The sequence below is a fragment of the Ricinus communis genome, chromosome 10 (genome assembly GCF_019578655.1).
Source record: "Ricinus communis isolate WT05 ecotype wild-type chromosome 10, ASM1957865v1, whole genome shotgun sequence".
NCBI lineage: Eukaryota > Viridiplantae > Streptophyta > Magnoliopsida > Malpighiales > Euphorbiaceae > Ricinus > Ricinus communis.
In genome coordinates this window covers 23,185,399-23,207,818 of record NC_063265.1, presented here as the reverse complement: position 1 = coordinate 23,207,818, position 22,420 = coordinate 23,185,399, and the positions used below count along the sequence as shown (strand labels likewise).

The window sequence follows — 22,420 nt, the reverse complement described above, 5'->3', positions numbered from 1 at the left end:
GTGTATGTCAGGATTCAAATTTCAAATGTTAATATCAGTTGTTATTTTTATGTATAATAGTTTAATTTTGTAATTAATTGTGGTATAATTATTGGATATGTTGTTTGGGCTATTCAATCTAGTTATTTCAAGAAACAGAGAAAGAGACGAAGAAAAGGAAAAATTGATTCTTCTTTTTCTTTTTTTGGGTTAGGTTATATCACGAAATAGAGAAAAAATTTGAGTTCTTCTTTTCTTCTTTTTCTTTTCGATTAAGTGTTAAAAAAGTGTTTTATTAGTGGAAAAAACCTTTGATTTCAGTTGAGATTTGATGAAAAGTTCTATTTCAGCGATGCATTTTATGTCAAATTTTCATATTTGGTTTATGGAGATCTTTTTTTTTTTTTTTTTTGTATTTAACATGGTTTGTGGCGGTGATAACGGTGGTGATGAGGCAGAGATAATGGTGGCGAGGAAGAAGAAAGGTTGTGAGAAAGAAGCTTGCAACAAATGCACCATTTAATTTTTTGGCGAAAGATGCTTCTTCATTTTTGTTAGTTAAGTCAGCGTAAAAGATATGCTGACTCATCATTATTTTTTTAATTTATTTTTTCTTTAAATTAAGTCTGGCTACCATATATGTACAAACCACCACTTGTAGTGGTCAGATTTAAAATTTAAAAAATAAATCTTAGTTTATAACTAAAATTGAAATTTTAGAAGAATTACATAAAAAGCAAATTTCTAAAATTCAGGTTTAAATAAGTAATTAAATCTAATTATAATCATCATCGATTAATGGCTCTTGTACACCATCATCATCCTTGAATATCCATCAACTTGAAGATGGAACCATCTCCACCGTCTATCATGACATCCCCTAGACTCACATCCTCAACCCTCGATGGCCCTACCTTGGCTTCTCTCTCTTGCACTTCCTCCGAGTTATACAACCTCTCCTGCGCTTTCACTTTTATCTCTCCACTTCTCCAAGAAACTGAGATGATGGGTCTATCTTTGAGTAAATAGCATTAAAAATAGGTAAAAGTGAACCAAAAAAATAATTTTAAAAAACATATCAACAACAAAAGAAAAAAAAAGAACCGATTTTAAAACTAAAATCGAAAACACCAATGAAAATATTGAAAAAAATCCCAAAGAAGAAATGTATGTGGCCGAGAGTTTTCTAGTGGAACTGGGTGGAAATTAAAACGGTGGTTTCTCAACTGTGAGAGTATTATTTTTTTAAAACGTTTGATTTTACTGTTAATTTTAGCATTTTTATTTTTGAAAAATAATAAAAATCAAAACACATATTATTATATTATTGAATTTGTGTAATTGTGATGCAGCATGTTAGAATGATATATCATTGTTTGAAAAAAAATTAACCATGTGGCGTACAATGTCATGTTTCCATTTGTATATTAAATAGAACTTGACTGAAAAGAATTTAATATATTTAAACTTAAATTTAAAAAGTTTAGTTTTACAAATTAAAAATTCAAATATTATTATAATATAGAGAGAGAATTGAGGGACCATTTATATAATTTATCCCTGCTTATCAAGAAACTCAATGCCTGCCTTTATATTATTATATTATTTTCAGCTGCAGTCTTTGTAGATATTGTTGTAATTTTGATTAAAGGACAAGTTGCCGCTCCATTTTTGTTCTTTGTGTTTTGTTCGACAGCTCAGTCTTAAGATCATGGTGATATCTTTCATCCCATTCATGGTGATAACTTGAATTCTATATCCTACTTTCGGAGGAAGTGAGTAGGCTACAATAGTTTGCAACTTCATTATTTAACTTTATTCTTTTCCGTAAAGTTCCTACATCATTTCTCAAATAAAAAATCACAAGGCAAAGTTCGGTATTTAGTGCTCAACTAAAAATACATTTGATCTCAAAATAAATTTTTCCTTCTGCTGGTATGATAGTATTTAGCTCCAGCCCTATGTAACCTCTTAAACTAGTTCTAATTAACTCGAGATATCAAAGTCGTATAGAACATGCAACCAGTTAACTAGAGTTGTGAAATTTTACTAAGATGAATACATCCCTTGAACATTTCTCTATTCTTTAAGACATTTCTAAGAGTATATTAATATGTTGGATTATCTCCAACCTCAAAGTAGCCAAACCTTTGTAATTAACCTCTTTTATTGGTTTATTAGATTTGTGTGACATTTTATTGATGAAGTATTGAGGTTATTTTTTTTAAATCATGGAGGATAACTTTTAAAAAATTCATATATATATATATATATATATATATATAGATGGCGGAGAATAAGTCAAAATAGAAAAATTCATATTGGATTTAGGGATAATCATGCTCGAACTAATGACTTTCACCATGTCAAGGTGACACTCTACTGTTGAGTTATATCCCTTCCCTTGCGCCCATCGAGAAAAAGAATTGACTAATCCTAAGACAAAAGGCCGAGAAATTTAGCGTCACTATTCTTGAATAACTTGGAGTCCGGCCTTCTTTTCACACTATTACGGATATGAAAATAATGGAAAAAATTGGATTCAATTGTCAACTGCTCCTATCGGAAATATGATTGACTACAGATTCGAGCCATAACATATGGTTTTATAAAAGCATATGATTTTTCCGATCTAAATAAAGCAAGTTTTACATTAAGAAGATTTGGCTCAACATGTTCTATTTGATATGAGTAGGAGAAGACCTCGACTCGATATTCATAAAAAGATAGAGAAATCAGAACCAAGTCAAGATGATATAGATCAACCCTAGTATGAAATGAGCCACTTCGAATAAGTCCATTGCTCCAGCCTAGAATGGGCTCCTAGTAGTTTACTGGATAAATTAATAAGTCGAGCATTCCCAGCCCACGAAGCGAAACTGGTGGTTTCTTGGTCACGACCGGTTAAAGATAAAGTTCCATTAGAAAGCGTTTCCACGTGGTAGAACCTCCTTACGGAATATAAGGATCTCATGAGGTTGATCTTGAGCCGCCATCCAAGCTTGAATACCTTCTTTTAAGAGAATATTTTTAGTGTAGAAATTCTCAATTCCAGGATCTTCCACTGCACGAATTTTCTGAGAAACAAAGTCATTGGCACATAGATTCAGAGCCAGACCGACTACTTCAAGAGTGCTCATCCATAAACTGGTTACGGATACAAATAACATAAAGAAATGTAACCAACGTTTGTTGAAAAAAAAGCAACCCCAAAGATTTGAGACCAAAAGCGGTTAGCGTTGACTATTGAATAAGTTTCTTCAGCTTGAGTTGGGTTAAAAGCACGGAATGTATTTACACCATCACCATCTTCAAATAAAGTATTTTCTATAGTAGCACCATGAATAACGCACATCAGAGCAGCACCCAATACGCCGGCAACTCCCGTCATATAAAATGGGTTCAATGTCCAGTGATGAATCCCTTGAAAAAAGAGGATGAATTGAAATATAGCTTCTACACCGAAACTAAGCGTAAAAAGCCAACCAGACTGACCTAGTAGATAAATTAGGAATACATAAACAAAAACAACAATTGGACCAGAGAATGCAATTGCATTATAAGGTTGCAATTGCATAGATCAAGCAAGTTCAAATTGACATAACATAAAACCTATTAGGCCAAACGCACAGTGGAGAGTAAGAAAAGTCCACAAACCACCTAATTGACACCAATGAGTAAAATCTCCTTGTATATATATTATTTGGCCAGTGTTTGGTTATTTCACGTGCGATGATTTCTGAGCATGCTAAATACTGATTATCTCAAGTAATTTCTATGAATGCAATAAATGTAAAGAGACCTAGAATGCTTTAGGTTCTTAGCTAAATTGATGCAGTTTCTCTAAATCAATATGTAAAGCTTATTAATAAGCTAACAATTAAGCTAATAATGAGCTATGGATGTAAAATTGAGTTATGAGCATGCAATTATAAGCTAAGAATATGAAATTAATTTTAAGGAATAAAACTATGAGCAAAATTACTGTAAGCTAAGAGCGATAATGTAAATATGTAAGCCTAAGAACATAACTGCAATAATTTAATGCTGAAACAATAACTGGAAAGCATCAGGAGTTGATTGCATAAAGTAATTAGCTCACAGAGGAAATTGAATATTGAGGAACACTTGAGAGCTTTGAACATACTGTAAGTTAAAGTTGAGGATTGCTTAACTATACTAAGAATTGTCTTTTTAATCTAAGAATTATTATCTAATCTATTGATACCTTTCTAATCAAAGAATAAAGATAAAGTTTATAGACTCTGGGTCTATTTTGTTTGATTGATTTATTAGTTTGTTGGGGTTTGCTCACTAGGGAGTCCTTGCCTATTTATAGATTTCAATGGCTGGAGAGATATTCTGACATATTCTTCACCCTTGACTTGGTCCTCAATAAACTCCCTACTTTGAGAGGACATGCTTTTGCTTTTCACATTTTGCAAATGTTCATGATTTCAATTTTTTTGCTTCACTTTCTTCATTCCTCACACATTATAAACGTGTTTTTTCTTTCATGGATATACTTCACTTCCACACTTTTTCCTCATTGGCTGACACTGTATTCATTTCTTTCCACTTCTCAAGAATGTGCTTCAAGCTTTTAGAAGATTTTGTAACTGCTTTCCATCTTTCTACTTTTTCATTTATCACATATGAATAATCTTTAAAAATTATCAAACCAACTCTTAACCAGTGGGCTTAGAATTTTTACATAGGTCAGGATTTCAGATATGGATTAAAATTAATGGGCTTCAAGATTTGGATCACATCAAATAAACATTATTTATAAACCTGACCAAATTTAATGAGCTTGAGCTAATGCTAAATTTGAGTATATATATATAGAGGAGATTACATCCTACATGCTTTTTAAAAAAATAATTACAAAAATACCTCTTGATTTAATTCCTTAAACTTTTACTCTTTCTCTTTATATTTTTACGCTTTTTGAGAGGAGCCGATTTTTTCAAACTTCTTAATCTTCTTCAGCACCTAAAGGACATTGTCAAGGCTGCAACTTTCCAGATCTAGTCTTAGAAGGGTGGAGAAGTTGATTTTGGCCTCAAATCAATTGAAAAATGACGGCAAGCAAGCTATCCATGAATGGCAGTGAGAGGCGGTGACTTCTTCTCTTTGCTTTGCTAATATGGTATCGTTATGGTGGCAGAGGACAACTTGCGACATCATAGAGGCCTTATGGGAGGAGTTCCACGTTGAATGACAGTTGAAGAAAAAATATCAAAAGGAAAAGTAATGAGGGAAGGTGAAGTTGGTAAAGAATGACGAGCTATAAAGAGCTTAATAGCTGCAACAACTGCATACAAAGATTGAGAATCTACAATTAGCTTCTCCAAGTGTATATCTTCTCTCTACAGCAAGTTTTAGCTGTTGCTTTCTTTCTCTACAGACATATACCACTTCTTCTTCTTCTTCTTCTAGTTTTGAGGCAATATATTTTATTCTTAAATTAGTTTCTTCTAATGTTAATGCTACTTTTAGTGAAATTGAAACTGCATAGAGTGCAAGAAAAGTGGTCTCTTTAAAAGAAAATGCACATTCTTTTAAGATAAAAAAGAAAGTAGGGCTATATAAGCTAGCTAGCTATGGAAATGTGAGAATTTTTAAATGTATTTTAATAATGTTCTTCAAAAGCTTAACCTTGCTTTGGAACAATTCATTTTTTTTTTAATTTAAGAAAGTCATATTTTGGCTGCACTCTTTGCTCTTGAAAAAGTTTCATTCATAGCGACCCATTACATCCTTGGGCACAAAAACAGAGAGAGAGACAATTATACAGAGCTAAAACTACATTTAAATATAATTTTTTTTCTTAAAAAAGATAGAAGATAGAAAGTATTTCTTTAGAATTGAGTTCCTAAGCTCTTCAACTTCATTTTTCAAAGAATTGTACTCTTTAAAAAGTTTTTCTTTTGAAGCATCATCCAATTATTTTCTTAAGTCATCATTAGAAGTTTTTAAGGAGGCAATTTCCTTCTTTGAAATTTTAAAATATTCCTCGAAGGTGGAACATTTATTTTTGTAAAAGTTTAGTTCTGAAAGCATGTTTTGTAAGAGCTTATCCTCATTATCCAACGAGTCATCACCAAAAGAATGAGAAGATGAACAAGAAGAAGAAGAATCGCATGAATGAGAAATAGAACGTACCTTTTGGGAGTCTTCCATATTTGCGATGAAGCAAAGATTAGCCTTCTCTTTTCTTTCACTTTCATTGTTGGAGGATAAAGATGCATTACTCCAAGTAGCTTTCAAACCTTTTTTCTTTTCTTTATTTTCCTTCTTCATCTTCAAGTACTTGGGACAATCTGGTTTTATATGCTCTTGCTTTCCATATTCGTAGCAAGTGACTTTCTCATTCTTGTCCTTGATTTAGAGAAGGAATTCTTGCTAGTAAAGAGCTTGTTGCTTCTTCTCCTTTTGGCTTCAATTATCCTCTTTACGTGCTTGGTGATGTGAGTCACATCATCACTCTCACTTAGAGCATCCCTTTGATCATCATCATCACTTGGAATATCAATTGTATTTTGAGCTCTTGTGCTAGCCTTGAGTGCTAGGGCTTTTTTCTTCCAACTATCTCTATCAACTTCATCCCTAACAAAAGACATCTCATGAGTTAGAAGCTTACCTATAAGAACATCCGCAAGAATCTTCCCTAGGTCTTCATTTGTTTATTCAATGCTAGCCACTCTAGCACCATATTTATCTAAAGGAAGGCTCCTAAGAATTTTGTTGTTCATGTCTACTAGCTCATAGTCCTTCCCAAGCTTTCTCATGTTGTTGATGATGGTGAGAAGTCTATTTGTCATATCGATGACGAACTCATTAGGCTTCATCTTGAACATCTCATATTCGGTCATGTACATTGATTTTACTTGCTTCGTGCCTTCATGATAGTTCTCTAAGGTAGTTCAAATTTGATGAGCCGTAGTGCAATGTTGTACTCTCCCATATTCTTCTCTAGAGAGACAACTCATAAGTATAGCAATTACTTGCTTATTCTTGTGGTTGTGCTTCTTATGGTCATCCACCCATTCTTCTCTAGGAAGGATTCTTTCTTCACTATTTTTTATTTCGGTGGGAAATTTTCATTCCTTCACTGCATAGTCCCATACTTCAATGCCATAAGAATCCAAGTAGATTTCCATACAAAATTTCCAAAACGCATAGTCAGATCCATTGAAGAATGGCTTGAGGTGTTGGGCTCGTTCATTGATAGCCATGATCTTTACACTCACAATTAAGCTTGATAAGAGTGAACTTGCTCTAATATCACTTATTGTCCCTTGGAACCAAGAAGGGAGGATTGAATTGGTGATCTCAAATTGCAAAACTTAATGATTTTATGTAAAAAACACAAGAGATTAAAGATAATATAAGGAGAGTAAGGGTTAAAGAAGATGACACAAGGATTTATAGTGGTTCGAGAACAATCCTTCCCACATCCACTCCTTAAGATTACACTTGAGAGTTCTACTATAATCACTAAGAGTATAATCTTTGGATTTTACAAGTTCACCCAACAACTTGTTGTTTTTAAGGCTCACACTAAATCTTTTCCCTTAATGAATCAATCTCTGACTAAGTCCTTTAATCCTTGAGTATTAATGGTTATTCAACAATCAATCTCTGGTGTTTTTAATACCTAGACTCACACAACAATTCTTTAGAGTTTTAGTTGATTAAGATATTTAAGAAAATGAGTTATATGCTTAGCTTTTAGCATACACGTCCAATTTAATGAATAGATGTTTAATAAATTGGCAGTAGTTTTACTTCTTAATTGTGGATTAGCTAATTTTAATAAATAAACATGTGTAATTTTATACATGTTTTTGAGTTGAATCTTAATAAATTTTAAATAAATAGCTAGTGTTAATTAGAAAAATTTAAGTTTAAGTAGGAGTTTATTTAAAATATATCATTATTCTAGTATTTTATTTATTTTTTAATTCATTTAAGAATTTATATTTGATTTTAATAATTTTTTCGTTTTTATAAGAAAAATGAGAAAGAGATCCTAAAAGAGCATGAAAAGCTATATCGCGGCTTCTAACACGGCCATGCTTGTGTCTGTGTTACACACTCGAAGAAGGATAAAAAAGTATGACTTGATACACAACCGTACTAGAAGCCGTGTCCACTACTAGATTCTAAGGAATATGACACGTGGAAATCACACGGGCCTGCTCCAAACCGTGCTTGCTTCTGCTCATTTCAAAGAAGTTGTGAAAGTTCAGCATGACATGATAAACGGGTGTGTGCCAAGCCGTGCTGAAAAGCGAATGATGTGACAATGACCGTGTGCCAAGCCGTGTCGAATAAAAGAGAGCTTTCTTTTACAATAAACTCGAAAATTTAGAATAAATTAGAATTTTCTCTCAGTCTTGGCTATAAAAGGGTGGAAAAGTAGCTATTTTAGAGATATAATACAATTAGTGGTGGTACTTGGTATCAATCTCCTTGTGGGAACGATACTCATATTCACTCTTTATTACTTGTTGTTATCCGTGCACTTACGAAACTTGCCTAACATGTATTTATTATGGGAGTATTGAGTTCTTTTTTTTCCATAGTGGTAATAGTATTGTGTTCAATTCTCTTCCGTCTGAGAGTGATTGAAAAGATTAAATTTGATATCTAAACAATTGGTTTTGTTGAAAGATATTTATAAAATTAATATATAGCTTAATACTGTTAAATGAATCAATTAACATACTGATGACTGTTATAAATAAATCTTTTTACATATACTTTTTGATGTTTGATATTTATTTTTAGTTCTCTAAGAAAGGAATATATATGTTTTGACTTACTCTAAAATAGACAAATCTCATTATCAAAAAAAGAAGATACACAAATTTCAGAATCCAAACCTTAGAAAACAATAGCAGTTGTAATTGTTTTGTTTTGTTGAATAGTAATTATGGTTGTTCACATAAATATGGACAGTGTAAAATGATTTAAAAAAAATAATGAACAAATTAATTAAAAGCATATATATGTGCAATAACTTTCGATTGATTATCGTCTATCTATCAGTTTATTATAAAAATTAAGATATATATATATATATATATATATATAAAGAGAGAGAAGACGCTAAACAAATTGCGATAATATAAATAATATTTATTATATTTAAAATCAAGATGGTGAGAGAGGCATATCCTCCTCGATTTTAATTAACTTAACCAACACGAGGAATGAGACGCAACCATTCTCCTTATTCAAATAGATATCATTTTAAATAAGAAAATTTGACCAACACATTTTCAAAATAAAACTATTTTATGAGGGATTGGCCCACTCCTGGACCTGAAGCTTGCTGACTAAACTTTTGTCTAGATGAAATGCTTTGGCCACAACTTCAAGATTAATGGAAGGATCAGCTCCGAAAATCCCATTAGCTAAAGTCATCACTCCAGGATTTTGGCTAGTCAATGCAGCAAAAGCAAGTGCAGGAGTCTTACCAAGATTCAATTGAAAATGAATCATTCCAAATGGAAATACAAATACATCCCCTGGCTTTAGAATTTTGCTGAACAGACGATGATCCGGATTTGATGTTACAAAACCAGCATAAACAGTTCCTTCTAAAACCATTAGGATTTCAGCAGCTCGGGGGTGTGTATGTGGTGGGTTTAAGCCTCCATTCGCTGCATAATCGATACGAGCTAAGGTTATACCGTTGGTGTTAAGTCCTGGTATCACATCAGCAGTTAAGATTGTGACATTTACTCCAAGTTGATTCGATGTATTTGCACGAACATTAAGCCCAGAATAAAAGAAATCATCTGCTGTTACATTATCTGGATTCTTGCAAAACTGTCCATTCACGAATACTGCATCAAGAGGACATAATTAATATTATATAATGCATAAATAAGAGAAAAGAAAATAATGATGAAGAAAACTCTATATTTATAAGATCTCGAAGTAAGAAGCTAGTATATTAATTACCAGAAGAATCAGAGCCATCTGTAGCTACACAGAAGTCTTGGAGAGGGCTGGGATCAAAAGCAGTGGCAAAAAAGGAAGCCAAAGCTAAGACAAGAAGACATACGAGAAAATTAATAACTTTCATGATGCTTGTTTTTGGTGCTTAGAGTTAGTTTTTTGGATGTGGTGTTGGTTTTTCTCTGTAGCTGTGAGAAATATTTGCATGGAATGCATGGCAATTTATAGATGACAAAAGAATTACACTATTGAAGAAGCATGCAATATTAACTTTGCTTTCCTACATTTGGGCCACAGCTCAATTATTTTCTTGTTTGTTCTTTTTGACATGGATTCTTGCTGATTTGTTTGCAGGCTCTATTTTGAATCAAACCTCCCCTACTTACATTTTTCAATGGAAGTGGGCTACATTTTTAAGAACATAGTCATATTAATCAATAATTTTAAGCTGCAGTCTTTGTGGAAATTATTTTACTCTAATATAAACAAGTCCCTTGAGCGTTTTTTCTCAAGAATTATTAAGAGTTTGGTACATTATTATGTTGGATTATCTGTAACCTCGAAGTAGCCAAACCTTTTTATTAGATTTATAAATTCCTCTTTAATTATTTTGGTCATTTGAATAATTTATTAGGTACAATTATTGCAAAAAATTCTGAAAGTTTAGAGAGCAATTACACGTAATAATATCACAGTATCAGCCATGATCAAAGAGGCTATACTCGAATTCTACTCACAAAATGTTTAAGTTTGACTCCGCTAGAAAGTTAAACCGCAATAATTTGAACAATAAGCTTAGTTGAATCCAGTATGGCAGTACTTGACTATCTACATTGAGCTCATAAACTTAAAGTAGTTTCAAATATATATATATATATTATATTGTCCTTTATCAATTTATTCAAATATAAATTATTATAATATAATTTCAAACTCTTACTCAAATTTAATTAGTCTATCTCATTCAAAGCTCCAATTTAACTCAAGCTCTATATATGTTGATCAATGACTGAGAGAGTGGGGGGGGTGGTGGTGGAGGGTGACCATGCCACCCACATAGCTCAATCTTATCTAGAAGCCTTCATATTAATTAATTATTTAACCTTGGGCAGTCCTTGTGGAAATTAGTGTTTATAACTGCCTTCATATTGGATCGTGCCTGCCTTCATAAGGATAAAAAGGATTATGTCCTATTTCTGTTCCTACTCTGATCAGTTTGTTGTGAATGTGTAAATATCAGTTCTAGAAGGAAGTTTCTTGTCCATGAATGTTCACTTTCTTCATGGGAAAGTCCCTAGATCAAACATGAGGTACATTATTAAAAAGTTTATCAATATGATTAAAACTGTAACTTGCAAAATAAAAATTGAATCAAGAGCCAATGTAGCTGGTGTCTTAAAGTTAAGAGCAGAGGAAGTTGAGCATGAAAATTGAGTCGGATGTCAAATAAATATGATTTCGGTTTATAACTCGTGAGACATTTGTAGTGCCAAAAATACAGCCTCTACTTCAACTGGATCAGTGGGGAGGAGAAAATCAAACCTTTTAATTTTAACCAACAAATCTTCCTTCACAATCGCCAACAACAAAACCTATCCTGGTACTAAGTCCACTCATTACAAGCTATAGAGATGGAAGAGTTTCACCCGATTAAGGAACTCGATTTGGCTTGCAAAATTTGAAATGATCCAAGCCTAAAATTGTCCAAATTTAAAATAATTCAAATCCAATACAACTCGAGAATGAAGTGATTTGAAACCTAAATGACTTGAAACTAAATCAATCCGAATTTAAAATAGTCAAAAACTGAAAATAATTTGAATCTAACATCGAAACAACTTGAAAGCCGATACAATCTGATATGAATTCAAAATTATGCAAGAAAATAACTTTTTATTAAAATAAATATTTATTTTATAATATCTAATTATCATATATATAAGTAATAACTTTTGATAATAATATTTTTCATATGTTTTATTTAATTAAATTTAAGAAATATATTTTGTAATCTCATTTTTGTTTATGATCTTTAAATTATTGCCCTACAAAATGTTAATTATTAAAAAAAGAAATTAGCTTGTCTTCATATATATAATTGATCGATCCAAATTATATATAGATATTTAAGAGTATTTTAGAGCTTTAATGATATATTTCTATATATAAAATGGTTAAAATATGTATTTTTACCTCACTTAAGCTTAATTGTCTATTTTCAGGTAATATTAGTAAAAAAAGAAAAATATAGAGCTAAACACTCGAAAAGAAGCTTAATTGGACATTGTTCGTGTCAAGGCCCAAGATTAAGACACATGGGCTGCTAATTACAAGGCCCAAAGTACATTTTAGTCATTTTATATAATTATTAGGATTTATATTAAAAGTTATTTATGGGTTAGTATTTGGTGGAAATAAAGATACTTAAAGTCTTATCTATTAGATAGACTTATATTAGTATACTTATCTATAGGAAGATTTATATAGAGGATGAATCTTCTCTATATATCTCTGCAAAACCTAATTCTAGGGAGGAGAGTTTTCTCCTATCTGCTTCCTACACCTGCCTACTATTATTCTCTCTATAATTCTCTACAGTTCTTCCATAAACATTTTAGTTTAGTTTTTGGTACTATTTTCAAGATCTAAGGAGCTTATCAAGAAGTGGAGAGTAATGACCAATCATCTTCCTACTTGAAGAAATTCTAGATCTAGAGGGAGCTTTTATTTATCTGTTTTATATCTTTCTATTTAATACCATGATCATTGGGTTAAATATATTATGCTAGTTTTCATAAGTGTTTGGTTTAGCCATTTTACTTTTGTATGTATTTTGTTATTTATTTATTTAATGAATGTATTCTTTACCTTTATATATATATTAATTTCATCTATAATTATTGGTTGACCATCATATATCAATTTAATAATAATATTTATTATGAAAACCGAAACATCATATTTATTTTAATCTATATTGGTATAAGAAACCTAGGTTGCATTATTAGCTTGAGTGATTTAGGCAAAAGGCACATCACTATCTCATTTACTAGATCTAGGCTTAAAGTAAAACAAGGAGATTACTAAGTAAATGGATAGACTAAATACTATCTTTAGTATATAGTTTTAGATCATAAGCATTTGTATTTGCATTGCATATTTTTTTATTGTTTAGTTACTTTATTTTATGAATATTATCCTCTCAACATACTGATTTAGAGTGCTTAGATTTACTTTTATTATTTTATGTTGATAATTAGTCTTTATATTAAGTGGCCTCATAGTTACTTGAGAGATCGACCTCATAGTGAATTTACTCTTACTATAGGTACAGTTCGTGCACTTGTGAGTACTAAAAAAGACACATCAAGTTTTGGCGTCGTTGCCAGGGAATTGTGTCCAAATTTTATTATATTGATTGATTATCAAAAGTGTTTTATGTTTGTTAGTTTGTTTTATGTTTTATGATTTATTTTGTTTATATTTTTTTATTTTATTTATTTCTTTTATATTTTGTGTTTTGTATTTTATTTATGTGTTTTTGTTTTAAATTATTATTTTTAAGTTTCTTGTTAAATCTGAATTTTTTTTTTGTTTTACATGCCTAGCAGGAAACAACTAGAAGAAAAATCAAAAGAAGAAGTTGATATCATGGCAAACCCACCAAGAGAAATAGGAGCTGAAAGGTGAATGGCTATGAAAGATTAACATTACTACACGCATAGTTCTACATAATGCATCTAGCAATTATGAACTAAAGAACATTCATTTTAATACACTTTCTTCATTTTATGGTATGCCTAGTAAGGAAGCATTAACATTTTCATTAGAGAATTTTATATTATAATTCATACTTTTCCATTATCTGGACTTAATAAGGATCAACTAAGAATGAGGTGTTTTCCTTATTCATTGAAAGGAAGAGCAAAGGCTTGGTTAATGACCTTACCCCTTGATTCTTTGAGAACTTGAATGAAGTTTATTAAAAGTTTATGAGTAGATTTTACTCATAGCTAAAGATCAAGGAATTGAAAGCTGAAATTTCTAATTTTTATCAAAAGAATGCTGAATCTTTTCATGAAGTATGGGATCGCTTCAAATCACTTTTATCGCAATGCCCATACCATGGATTCCCACTCCCAATAATCAACCAATTATTTTATGAAGGGTTGACACAACAATATCAATGTATGGTTGATAATGCAGCTGGGGTGCTATGTTACAAAGGACAACTGATGAGGTTTATGACATCTTTGAGATATTATGAGCCAATTCTCAACAAAAGAGTGTGAGGACAAAAAGAGTAAAAATAAATAAAGTAGTAGCTAGTAGTGAGATGGCCATATAATTGACTGAATTGACTAAGCAAGTTAAGATGCTTGCTTCAATAAAAAAACTCACCAAATAATAAGACATGTGGCATTTGTGGTATTTATAGTCATGGTGCTAATGTTTGTTCATCTTTTGATAATTACAGAGGAAATATGTATGACAAAAAAAATTTGATAGATTCTTACCAACCCATACATCCTATGAATTACCCTTATTCCAACACATATAATACAGATTGGAGAAACCATCCAAATCTTTCTTGGAAATACAATGACCAAACCCAACCATAATTGTTGAGAAACTGAAATCAACCTCATTACCAAGACTAATATTCCCGATTCCGAAAGGACTCCAATCCTTTCTTTCAAGATCAAGAATAAACTCTTTGATCTATTGAACAAAGGAAGCCAAGTTTGGAAGAGACACTTCAATCATTTATGATGGCTTTTCATGATAGGATAAAGAGGAATGAGAAAAGATATTCCATTAAGGCTTCAATGAAATATTTAGAAGCGCAAATGGGACAAATTGATGAAGGGCTCAATAAAGAGAAACTATCAAATCAACCTGAGCAAGCCAATTCCACTACTACTATTAGAAGAGGTGAGGTTGTCGATAATATTGCTATGAAACTAAAAAGAATTCTTTTTCTTATGTAGGTACACCTAAAAATAATGGATTAGTGCAAATCAATAAGGAGAGCATACAAAAGGAAGAAAAAGTATAGCCTAATCTTAGGCTTGAGAAGAAAGAAAAAAAAGCATTTTCTAGACCTGAATTTTATAAGGCAATCAGCTTTATAGACCACCTATTCATTTTTTAAACCAATCCAAAGAGAGCAAAAAGGATAAAAAAAATTTAAAAGTACTGAGATGCTCTTTAAAGTTAATACTAATTTACTTTTGTTGGATGTTATCAAGAATAATCCAGCTTATGCAAAATTCTTTGAAGAGTTGAATACCAAGAAAAGGCGATATGCGAACTACGAAAAAGTACAAGTAGCAAGTGTAATGCTTCAACATCAGTTGCCCCTTAAGATGAAGGATCCCGGTAGCTTCACCATTGATATTACAATAAGGGACAAAAAGGATACAAAAGCCATATTAGATTTGGGAGTAAGCATCATCAACTTGATGCCTTATTCGATGTATGAACGACTTAGCTTAGGAGAGTTGAAGCCTACCACTATGTCTCTACAATTTACTAATATATCAATAAAATATCCTAGAGGTATAGTGGAAGACTTGCTAGTACAAGTAGGTAAGTTAATAATTCTTGTTGATTTTATAGTACTTGGCATGAAAAACACACCAGCAAGGGATAAAAAGCAAACTATACTCATTAGTAAACCTTTCTTGGCAACTACTAATGAGCATAATTGATGTGCATGATGAAAAACTTACCATGATAGTTTTAAGAGAAACTGTGGCATTTAAAGTATTTGATTCTCTAACTTTATCTCCTAAGTTTACTATTGATAAGTGTTTATATAATTATTTAGATTCTATTGTTTATGAACAATTATATAATGATATTCCATTCTTAATTGACAAGAGCTTTCGTGATACTTTAGATGTTCGCATTAAAAGTATGAAGTCATACTTGAAAGGAATGGCTTATGATAAGTGCGCGGATGAACGCCCAACATCAGCATAATCAGGAATGTCTAGCTATAGACAATAAATTTAGTAATTATATTTTTATTTTTATGCATTTAAGTTATGTTTATTTTTATTTTATTTTATTTTATTTTATTTTATATTTATCTTGTAGACCTATGATGGAAAAGTGAATATTCCTATCTTCTTTTATTACCAAAAGGCAATATTTCTCCATGTGAAGCAATTAAATCCTCTTTAAAAATATTTTATTTTTTAGCAAGGCATGTTGCGTCAGTGAATTTTCACACGGGCCCGTAGCGAGGTATCACAGGGAATGACATAGGCCCGCAGCAACCAAGCAGGCTGTCATGGGCTCTCCGTGAGGGAGGCGGCCAAGCACAACACCAGTAGGTCGCGGCCACACATGGCGGACGAGGCCAAAGAAGGCAGAGCCCTAACCGCGAGGTTGCGGGCCAGCCGCGAGCCGCAGGCCACACGCTGCAGACGAAGCCGCGAGGTGCACAACAGCGACAACAATAAGCCAACCTCGAATCGCGGAGGGAGAGTGTGGAAGGCAGGCAACCAGTGTGTAGGCAGATGCAAGAAGATAATTTGACAATGCAATCATGGTCTGAAAATTTTGTAGGCTACTGAAAAATGCAAAAATTTAAAAATGATAATATGCTTCTAAGGTTTGGATGGTGGAGATTGGAATTCAAGTTCATGGCTTACTATACATTGAAAAACTCTATGAGAGTATTTTAACTTTTTCATCTCTTCTTAATCTTTATTTTTATATATGCAATGACATTGAGAACAATGTCAAATTTAAGTGTGGGGGAGAGAAATAGAATATTTCTTCGATTAAGCTTTATACGTCATATGCCATGAGAATTAGTAACTTTGGTGAATTTTTGTAAGATTTTAAAAGTGTCTACTCAGCTTTTTCTTATTATTTTATATAAGAGTCAATGAAAGAATGCTATTATGTTAAGATTCTTGAACTTTTGAGTTAGTTTTTAATGTATAAATGTAAACTCATGAGTTATTTGCACTTAAATGATAAAGTGTTCATCTTTTGCATATAGACACGATGAGTAGTATAGCAACATTTGACATGGGTATGATTACAAGTGTATGATTTAAGTTATTATTTTATTGTTCTTATTATGGTTTACCTAAGTTGTGAGATATGGTATGGCGATTTAAAGCTCTAAGTAATATATTTTATTCCGCTAATTTTAATTGTTTACTAACCGGGGATTTTTATGACTAATGTCGATTTTCGCATAAAAAGGCAATTGAGATTATGAGTATGCAAAGCATCTTGATGTATGTTTTTATTGAGTAACCAGGTGCATTCGTCACCCATATTTGTATTTACGTAAAAAGGCATAACATCTCAAGAAAGAAACAAATACCCTAAGTATTAGGTAAAAATCTAAGGAGTGTAAAGAAAAGAAAAAAAAGTATAAGAGCTTCAAAAGCAAGTGATATAAAAATGTATAAATGTTTATTGATCTCTTGTTATAAATGAAGGTTTTGCCTTTTTGAATAGGGTTAATGATAATATGGATTATGCATCATAGTTGTATCCTTTGAAGACGAGTTAGACTATTTGTTGTGTAACAGGTGTGAAGGATTGAATGCTTGAGTCTTGATAAAAAATGATTAAGTTTATATTTTTAAAGAAAATTATTATGATTCAAGTGTTTTTGGGTTGACATGATATTTGCATTACTGAAATTCTTTTGAATAATATCTTTAAGCTGAGTATGGATGTTTTTTATGATTTTTGCAAAAATTAATTTTCAGTTGCTATTTACTTAAGGACAAGTAAAGATTTAAGTGTGGGGGGTATTTGATCGGTCTAAATTATATATAGATATTTAAGGGTATTTTAGAGCTTTAATGATATATGTTTATATATAAAGTGGTAAAAATATGTGCTTTTACTCACTTAAGTTTAATTATTTATTTTCAAGTAATATTAGCAAAAAGAGAAAAATATGGAGCTAAAACTCGAAAAGAAGCTTAATTGGACATGTTCATGTCAAGGCCCAAGATTAAGATGCATGGACTGCTAATTACAAGGCTCATGGGATATTTTAGTCATTTTGTATAATTATTAGAATTTATATTAAGAGTTATTTATGGAATAGTATTTGGTGGAGATAAAGACACTTAAAAAGTCTTATATATTAGATGGACTTATATTAGTATAATTATCTATAGGAAGATTTATATAGAGGATGACTCTTCTCTATATATATCTCTATAGAACCTAATTCTAGGGAGGAGAGTTTTCTCCTATCTGCTTTCTACACCTGCCTACCATTATTCTCTCTATAATTCTTTACAGTTCTTCCATAAACACTTTAGTTTAGTTTTCATTACTCTTTTTAAGATCTAAGAAGCTTTTCAAGAAGTGGAGAGTGAGGACCAATCATCTTCCTACTTGAAGAAATTCTAGATTTAGAGGGAGCTTTTACTTATTTGTTTTATGTCTTTCTATTTAATACCATGATCATTGGATTAAATATGTTAAGCTAGTTTGCATAAGTGTTTAGTTTAGCCTTTTTACTTTTGTATGAATTTTGTTATTTATTTACTTAATGAATAATTTTTTTATCTTCATATATGTATTAGTTTCATCTATTATTATTGGTTGACCATCGTATCAATTTAATAGTAATATTTGTTATGAAAACCTTTAGGTTAAAAGTATTAGAAACATCATATTTACTTTAATATATGTTGGTATAAAAAACCCAGGTTGCATCATTAGCTTGAGTGATTTATGAAAAAAGTACATCATTATCTCATTCATTAGATTTAGGCTTAAAGTAAAATAAGGAGATTACTAAGTAAATGGTTAAACTTAATACTATTTTTAGCATATAGTTTTAGATTATAAGCATTTGCATTATATTGCATATTTATCTATTGTTTAGTTACTTTATTTTATGAATACTATCCTCTCAACATACTGATTTAGAGTGTTTAGATTTACTTTTGTTGTTTTATGTTGATAATTAGTCTTTATAATAAGTGGTCTCATAGTTCCTTGAGAGATCAACCTCGTGGTGAACGTACCCTTACTATAGGCACGGTTTGTGCACTTGTGAGTACTAAAAAGGACACATTAATAATAAATATTAAGACGTAAAAATATTAACAAGTAAGCAGATAAAATAATGATGAGAAGATTAATTAAATAAATTCTCAATGCCGATGTCATTTAAAATCTTAAAAAACATTAATTTGTTAACGAAAATATTTTCCCAAATAAACTAAATAATTAAATTAATCTTTTAAAAATTAATAATGGATTTATTTTCATAGGCATCTTTAATTATTTTTTAGAATTTTAGAAGCTTTACCAAAAACATAACTTTCATAAATTTTATCTAGCATCTAAGTTGGGTATTATCTTGTTTAGTACTAAAATTTGCACTATGTTCCTATTAGATATCAGCTTTCTAATTTTTTGTTTTTGATACCAAATACTTGATTTTAGTTATAGATTAAAATATTTAAATTCCTTTACATTTATTTTTTTATATTTAATATTTATTTTTATTTTTATATCCCAAAATTTACTTATTAAACTTAATTACTATCCATAAAACGACTATATATATTTTGACTTGCTCTAAGATGCACAAGTCCCAATATAAATAATCTAGAAACTATTATTTATTTATCCCCGCAACGCATGCTTATTATTATTATTTCGATTATAAAATTAAATTTATTTATATAATTTAATAAATTTTTTATATTTTATATTAATTTATAATATTCTAAAAGGTAATAGTAAACTAATTATTTTTAAATATTTTTTTTAATTTTTTTAAATTTTAAATTATTATTAGTGCAATAATATAAAAATTATTTTAAAAATATTTATTAATTAATTTTAGATCTCAAAAATTTATATAATATATATATATATATATATAGAGAGAGAGAGAGAGGGAGATGGCCATTGTAATTGTTTTCTTTTGTTGAATAGTACCTGTTGTTATTCATGTAAACATGGGCAGTTTAAAGTAGCTTAGAAGGTTATAAAAACAATCAGCAAACTAATTAGGAGCATATAGATATGTATGTTTGTATGCATGTGTAGTGACCAAGTTTGTTGTAAGAATCAAGATCTATTAATTAATATGCAGATGAGTCATCATTTTTGTTATAGTTGTGCATGCATATGTACGAGAGAGAGAGAGAGAGAGAGAGAGAGAGAGAGAGAGAGAGAGAGAGAGAGAGAGGATGCTAAACAGATTGCAATAGCACAAATAATTTTTATTATATTTTAAATCAAAACAGTGAGAGAGGAATGGGACACAAACATCTTCCTTATTCGAATAGACTTCATTTTAAATTATTTAAATAAGATAATTTGCCCAACATATTTTCAAAATAAAACTATTTTATGAGGGATTGGCCCACTCCTGTCCTTGAAGCTTGCAGACTAAACTTTTGTCGAGATGAAATAGAAAAGTCTCATTATCAAAAAAAGAAGATACACAAATCTCAAAATCCAAACCTTAGAAACAATGGCAGTTGTAATTATTTTATTTTATTGAATAATAATTATGGTTATTCACGTAAATATGTGCAGTGTAAAATAGCTTAGAAAAAATAATCAATAAATTAATTAAAAGCATATATATACACAATGACCTTTTATCGTCCATCTATCAGTATATTGTAGAAATCAAGATATATATATATATATATATATATATATATAGAAAGAGAGAGAAATCATTATTTTCTTTATAGTCACATGCAAATGTATAAGAGAGGGAGAATGCTAAATAAATTACAACATTATAAATATCATTTATTACATTCAAAATCAAAATGGTGAGAGAGGTATATCCCCTTTGATCTAAATTAACTTAACCAACACGAGAAATGGAACACAAACATCCTCCTTATTCTAATTGACGTCATTTTAGATGACTTAAATAAGAAAATTTGCGCAACACATTTTCAAAATAAAACTATTTTATGAGGGATTGGCCCACTCCTGTCCCTGAAGCTTGCTGACTAAATTCTTGTCCAGATGAAATGCTTTGGCCACAACTTCAAGATTAATGGAAGGATCAGCTCCGAAAATCCCATTAGCTAAAGTCATCACTCCTGGATTTTGGCTAGTCAATGCAGCAAAAGCAAGTGCAGGAGTCTTACCAAGATTCAATTGAAAATGAATCATTCCAAATGGAAATACAAATACATCCCCTGGTCTTAGAATTTTGCTGAACAGACGATGATCCGGATTTGATGTTACAAAACCAGCATAAACAGTTCCTTCTAAAACCATTAGGATTTCAGCAGCTCGGGGGTGTGTATGTGGTGGGTTTAAGCCTGCATTCGCTGCATAATCGATACGAGCTAAGGTTATACCGTTGGTGTTAAGTCCTGGTATCACATCAGCAGTTAAAATCGTGACATTTACTCCAAGTTGATTGGATGTATTTGCACGAACATTAAGCCCAGAATAAAAGAAATCATCTGCTGTTACATTATCTGGATTCTTGCAAAACTGTCCATTCACGAATACTGCATCAGGAGGACATAGTTAATATTATATAATGCATAAATAAGAGAAGAAAATAATAATGAAGAAAACTCTATATTTATAAGATCTCGAAGTAAGAAGCTAGTATATTAATTACCGGAAGAATCAGAGCCATCTGTAGCTACACAGAAGTCTTGGAGAGGGCTAGGATCAAAAGCAGTGGCAAAAAAGGAAGCCAAAGCTAAGACGAGAAGAGATACGAGAAAATTAATAACTTTCATGATGCTTGTTTTTGGTGCTTAGAGTTAGTTTTTTGGATGTGGTGTTGGTTTTTCTCTGTAGCTGTGAGAAATATTTGCATGGAATGCATGGCAATTTATAGATGACAAAAGAATTACACTATTGAAGAAGCATGCAATATTAACTTTGCTTTCCTACATTTGGGCCACAGCTCAATTATTTTCTTGTTTGTTCTTTTTGACATGGATTCTTGCTGATTTGTTTGCAGGCTCTATTTTGAATCAAACCTCCCCTACTTACATTTTTCAATGGAAGTGGGCTACATCTTTAACAACATAATCATATTAATTAATTATTTTAAGCTGCGGTCTTTGTGGAAATTATTCTGAGGGACAGTTTTGAATATTAACATTTTATGTTCCATTGTGTTTTCATTCTATGCTAATTATTTTTTAAGATTGATTTGACTGAAATTTTTTTTTTTCATCCAATTATATTTATATATATAAATGATCTTGCTCGAGACACTGATAATAGTTTTTGTAGCAGGAATTCTGATATCAAAATAGTATTATTTTATATTGGGATAACGTTAAGGTAATAGATAAATATATGACTTGAATTAACGATCTACTATTTTTTTTTTTTAAAGATTGATTACTAAGAGTGAAAGTATCTTGGATATGCATAATGTTAGTGTAAGATATTGGTGTGTAATTTAGCAGGCATTCCTAGAATATGAGTGATGTACAACGAT

At 30.9% G+C, this 22,420-nt stretch overlaps 2 protein-coding genes, 1 non-coding gene and 1 pseudogene across 3 annotated transcripts; all 4 read right to left on the bottom strand.

The window, feature by feature from the left end:
* Nucleotides 1–2,714: 2,714 nt before the first annotated feature.
* On the bottom strand, nt 2,715–3,586 carry LOC125371399 (annotated as a pseudogene).
* A 5,522-nt stretch (nt 3,587–9,108) lies between these two features.
* On the bottom strand, nt 9,109–10,171 carry LOC8269265 (germin-like protein subfamily 1 member 16). The gene is made up of 2 exons (XM_015718102.3): nt 9,961–10,171; nt 9,109–9,842 (listed from the first exon to the last, which is right to left on the bottom strand). The coding sequence occupies exons 1-2, from the start codon at nt 10,082–10,084 to the stop codon at nt 9,289–9,291; spliced, it is 678 nt and encodes a 225-aa protein (XP_015573588.2). The 5' UTR covers nt 10,085–10,171; the 3' UTR covers nt 9,109–9,288.
* Nucleotides 10,172–13,982: 3,811 nt separating this feature from the next.
* Nucleotides 13,983–14,089, bottom strand: LOC112534583. The gene has a single exon (XR_003078871.1). It is a non-coding gene; the product is annotated as a small nucleolar RNA R71 (small nucleolar RNA).
* A 6,554-nt stretch (nt 14,090–20,643) lies between these two features.
* On the bottom strand, nt 20,644–21,776 carry LOC8269266 (germin-like protein subfamily 1 member 16). Its single transcript, XM_015718105.3, has 3 exons — nt 21,581–21,776; nt 20,851–21,464; nt 20,644–20,790 (listed from the first exon to the last, which is right to left on the bottom strand). The coding sequence occupies exons 1-2, from the start codon at nt 21,702–21,704 to the stop codon at nt 20,911–20,913; spliced, it is 678 nt and encodes a 225-aa protein (XP_015573591.1). The 5' UTR covers nt 21,705–21,776; the 3' UTR covers nt 20,644–20,790; nt 20,851–20,910.
* Between the last annotated feature and the right edge of the window lie 644 nt (nt 21,777–22,420).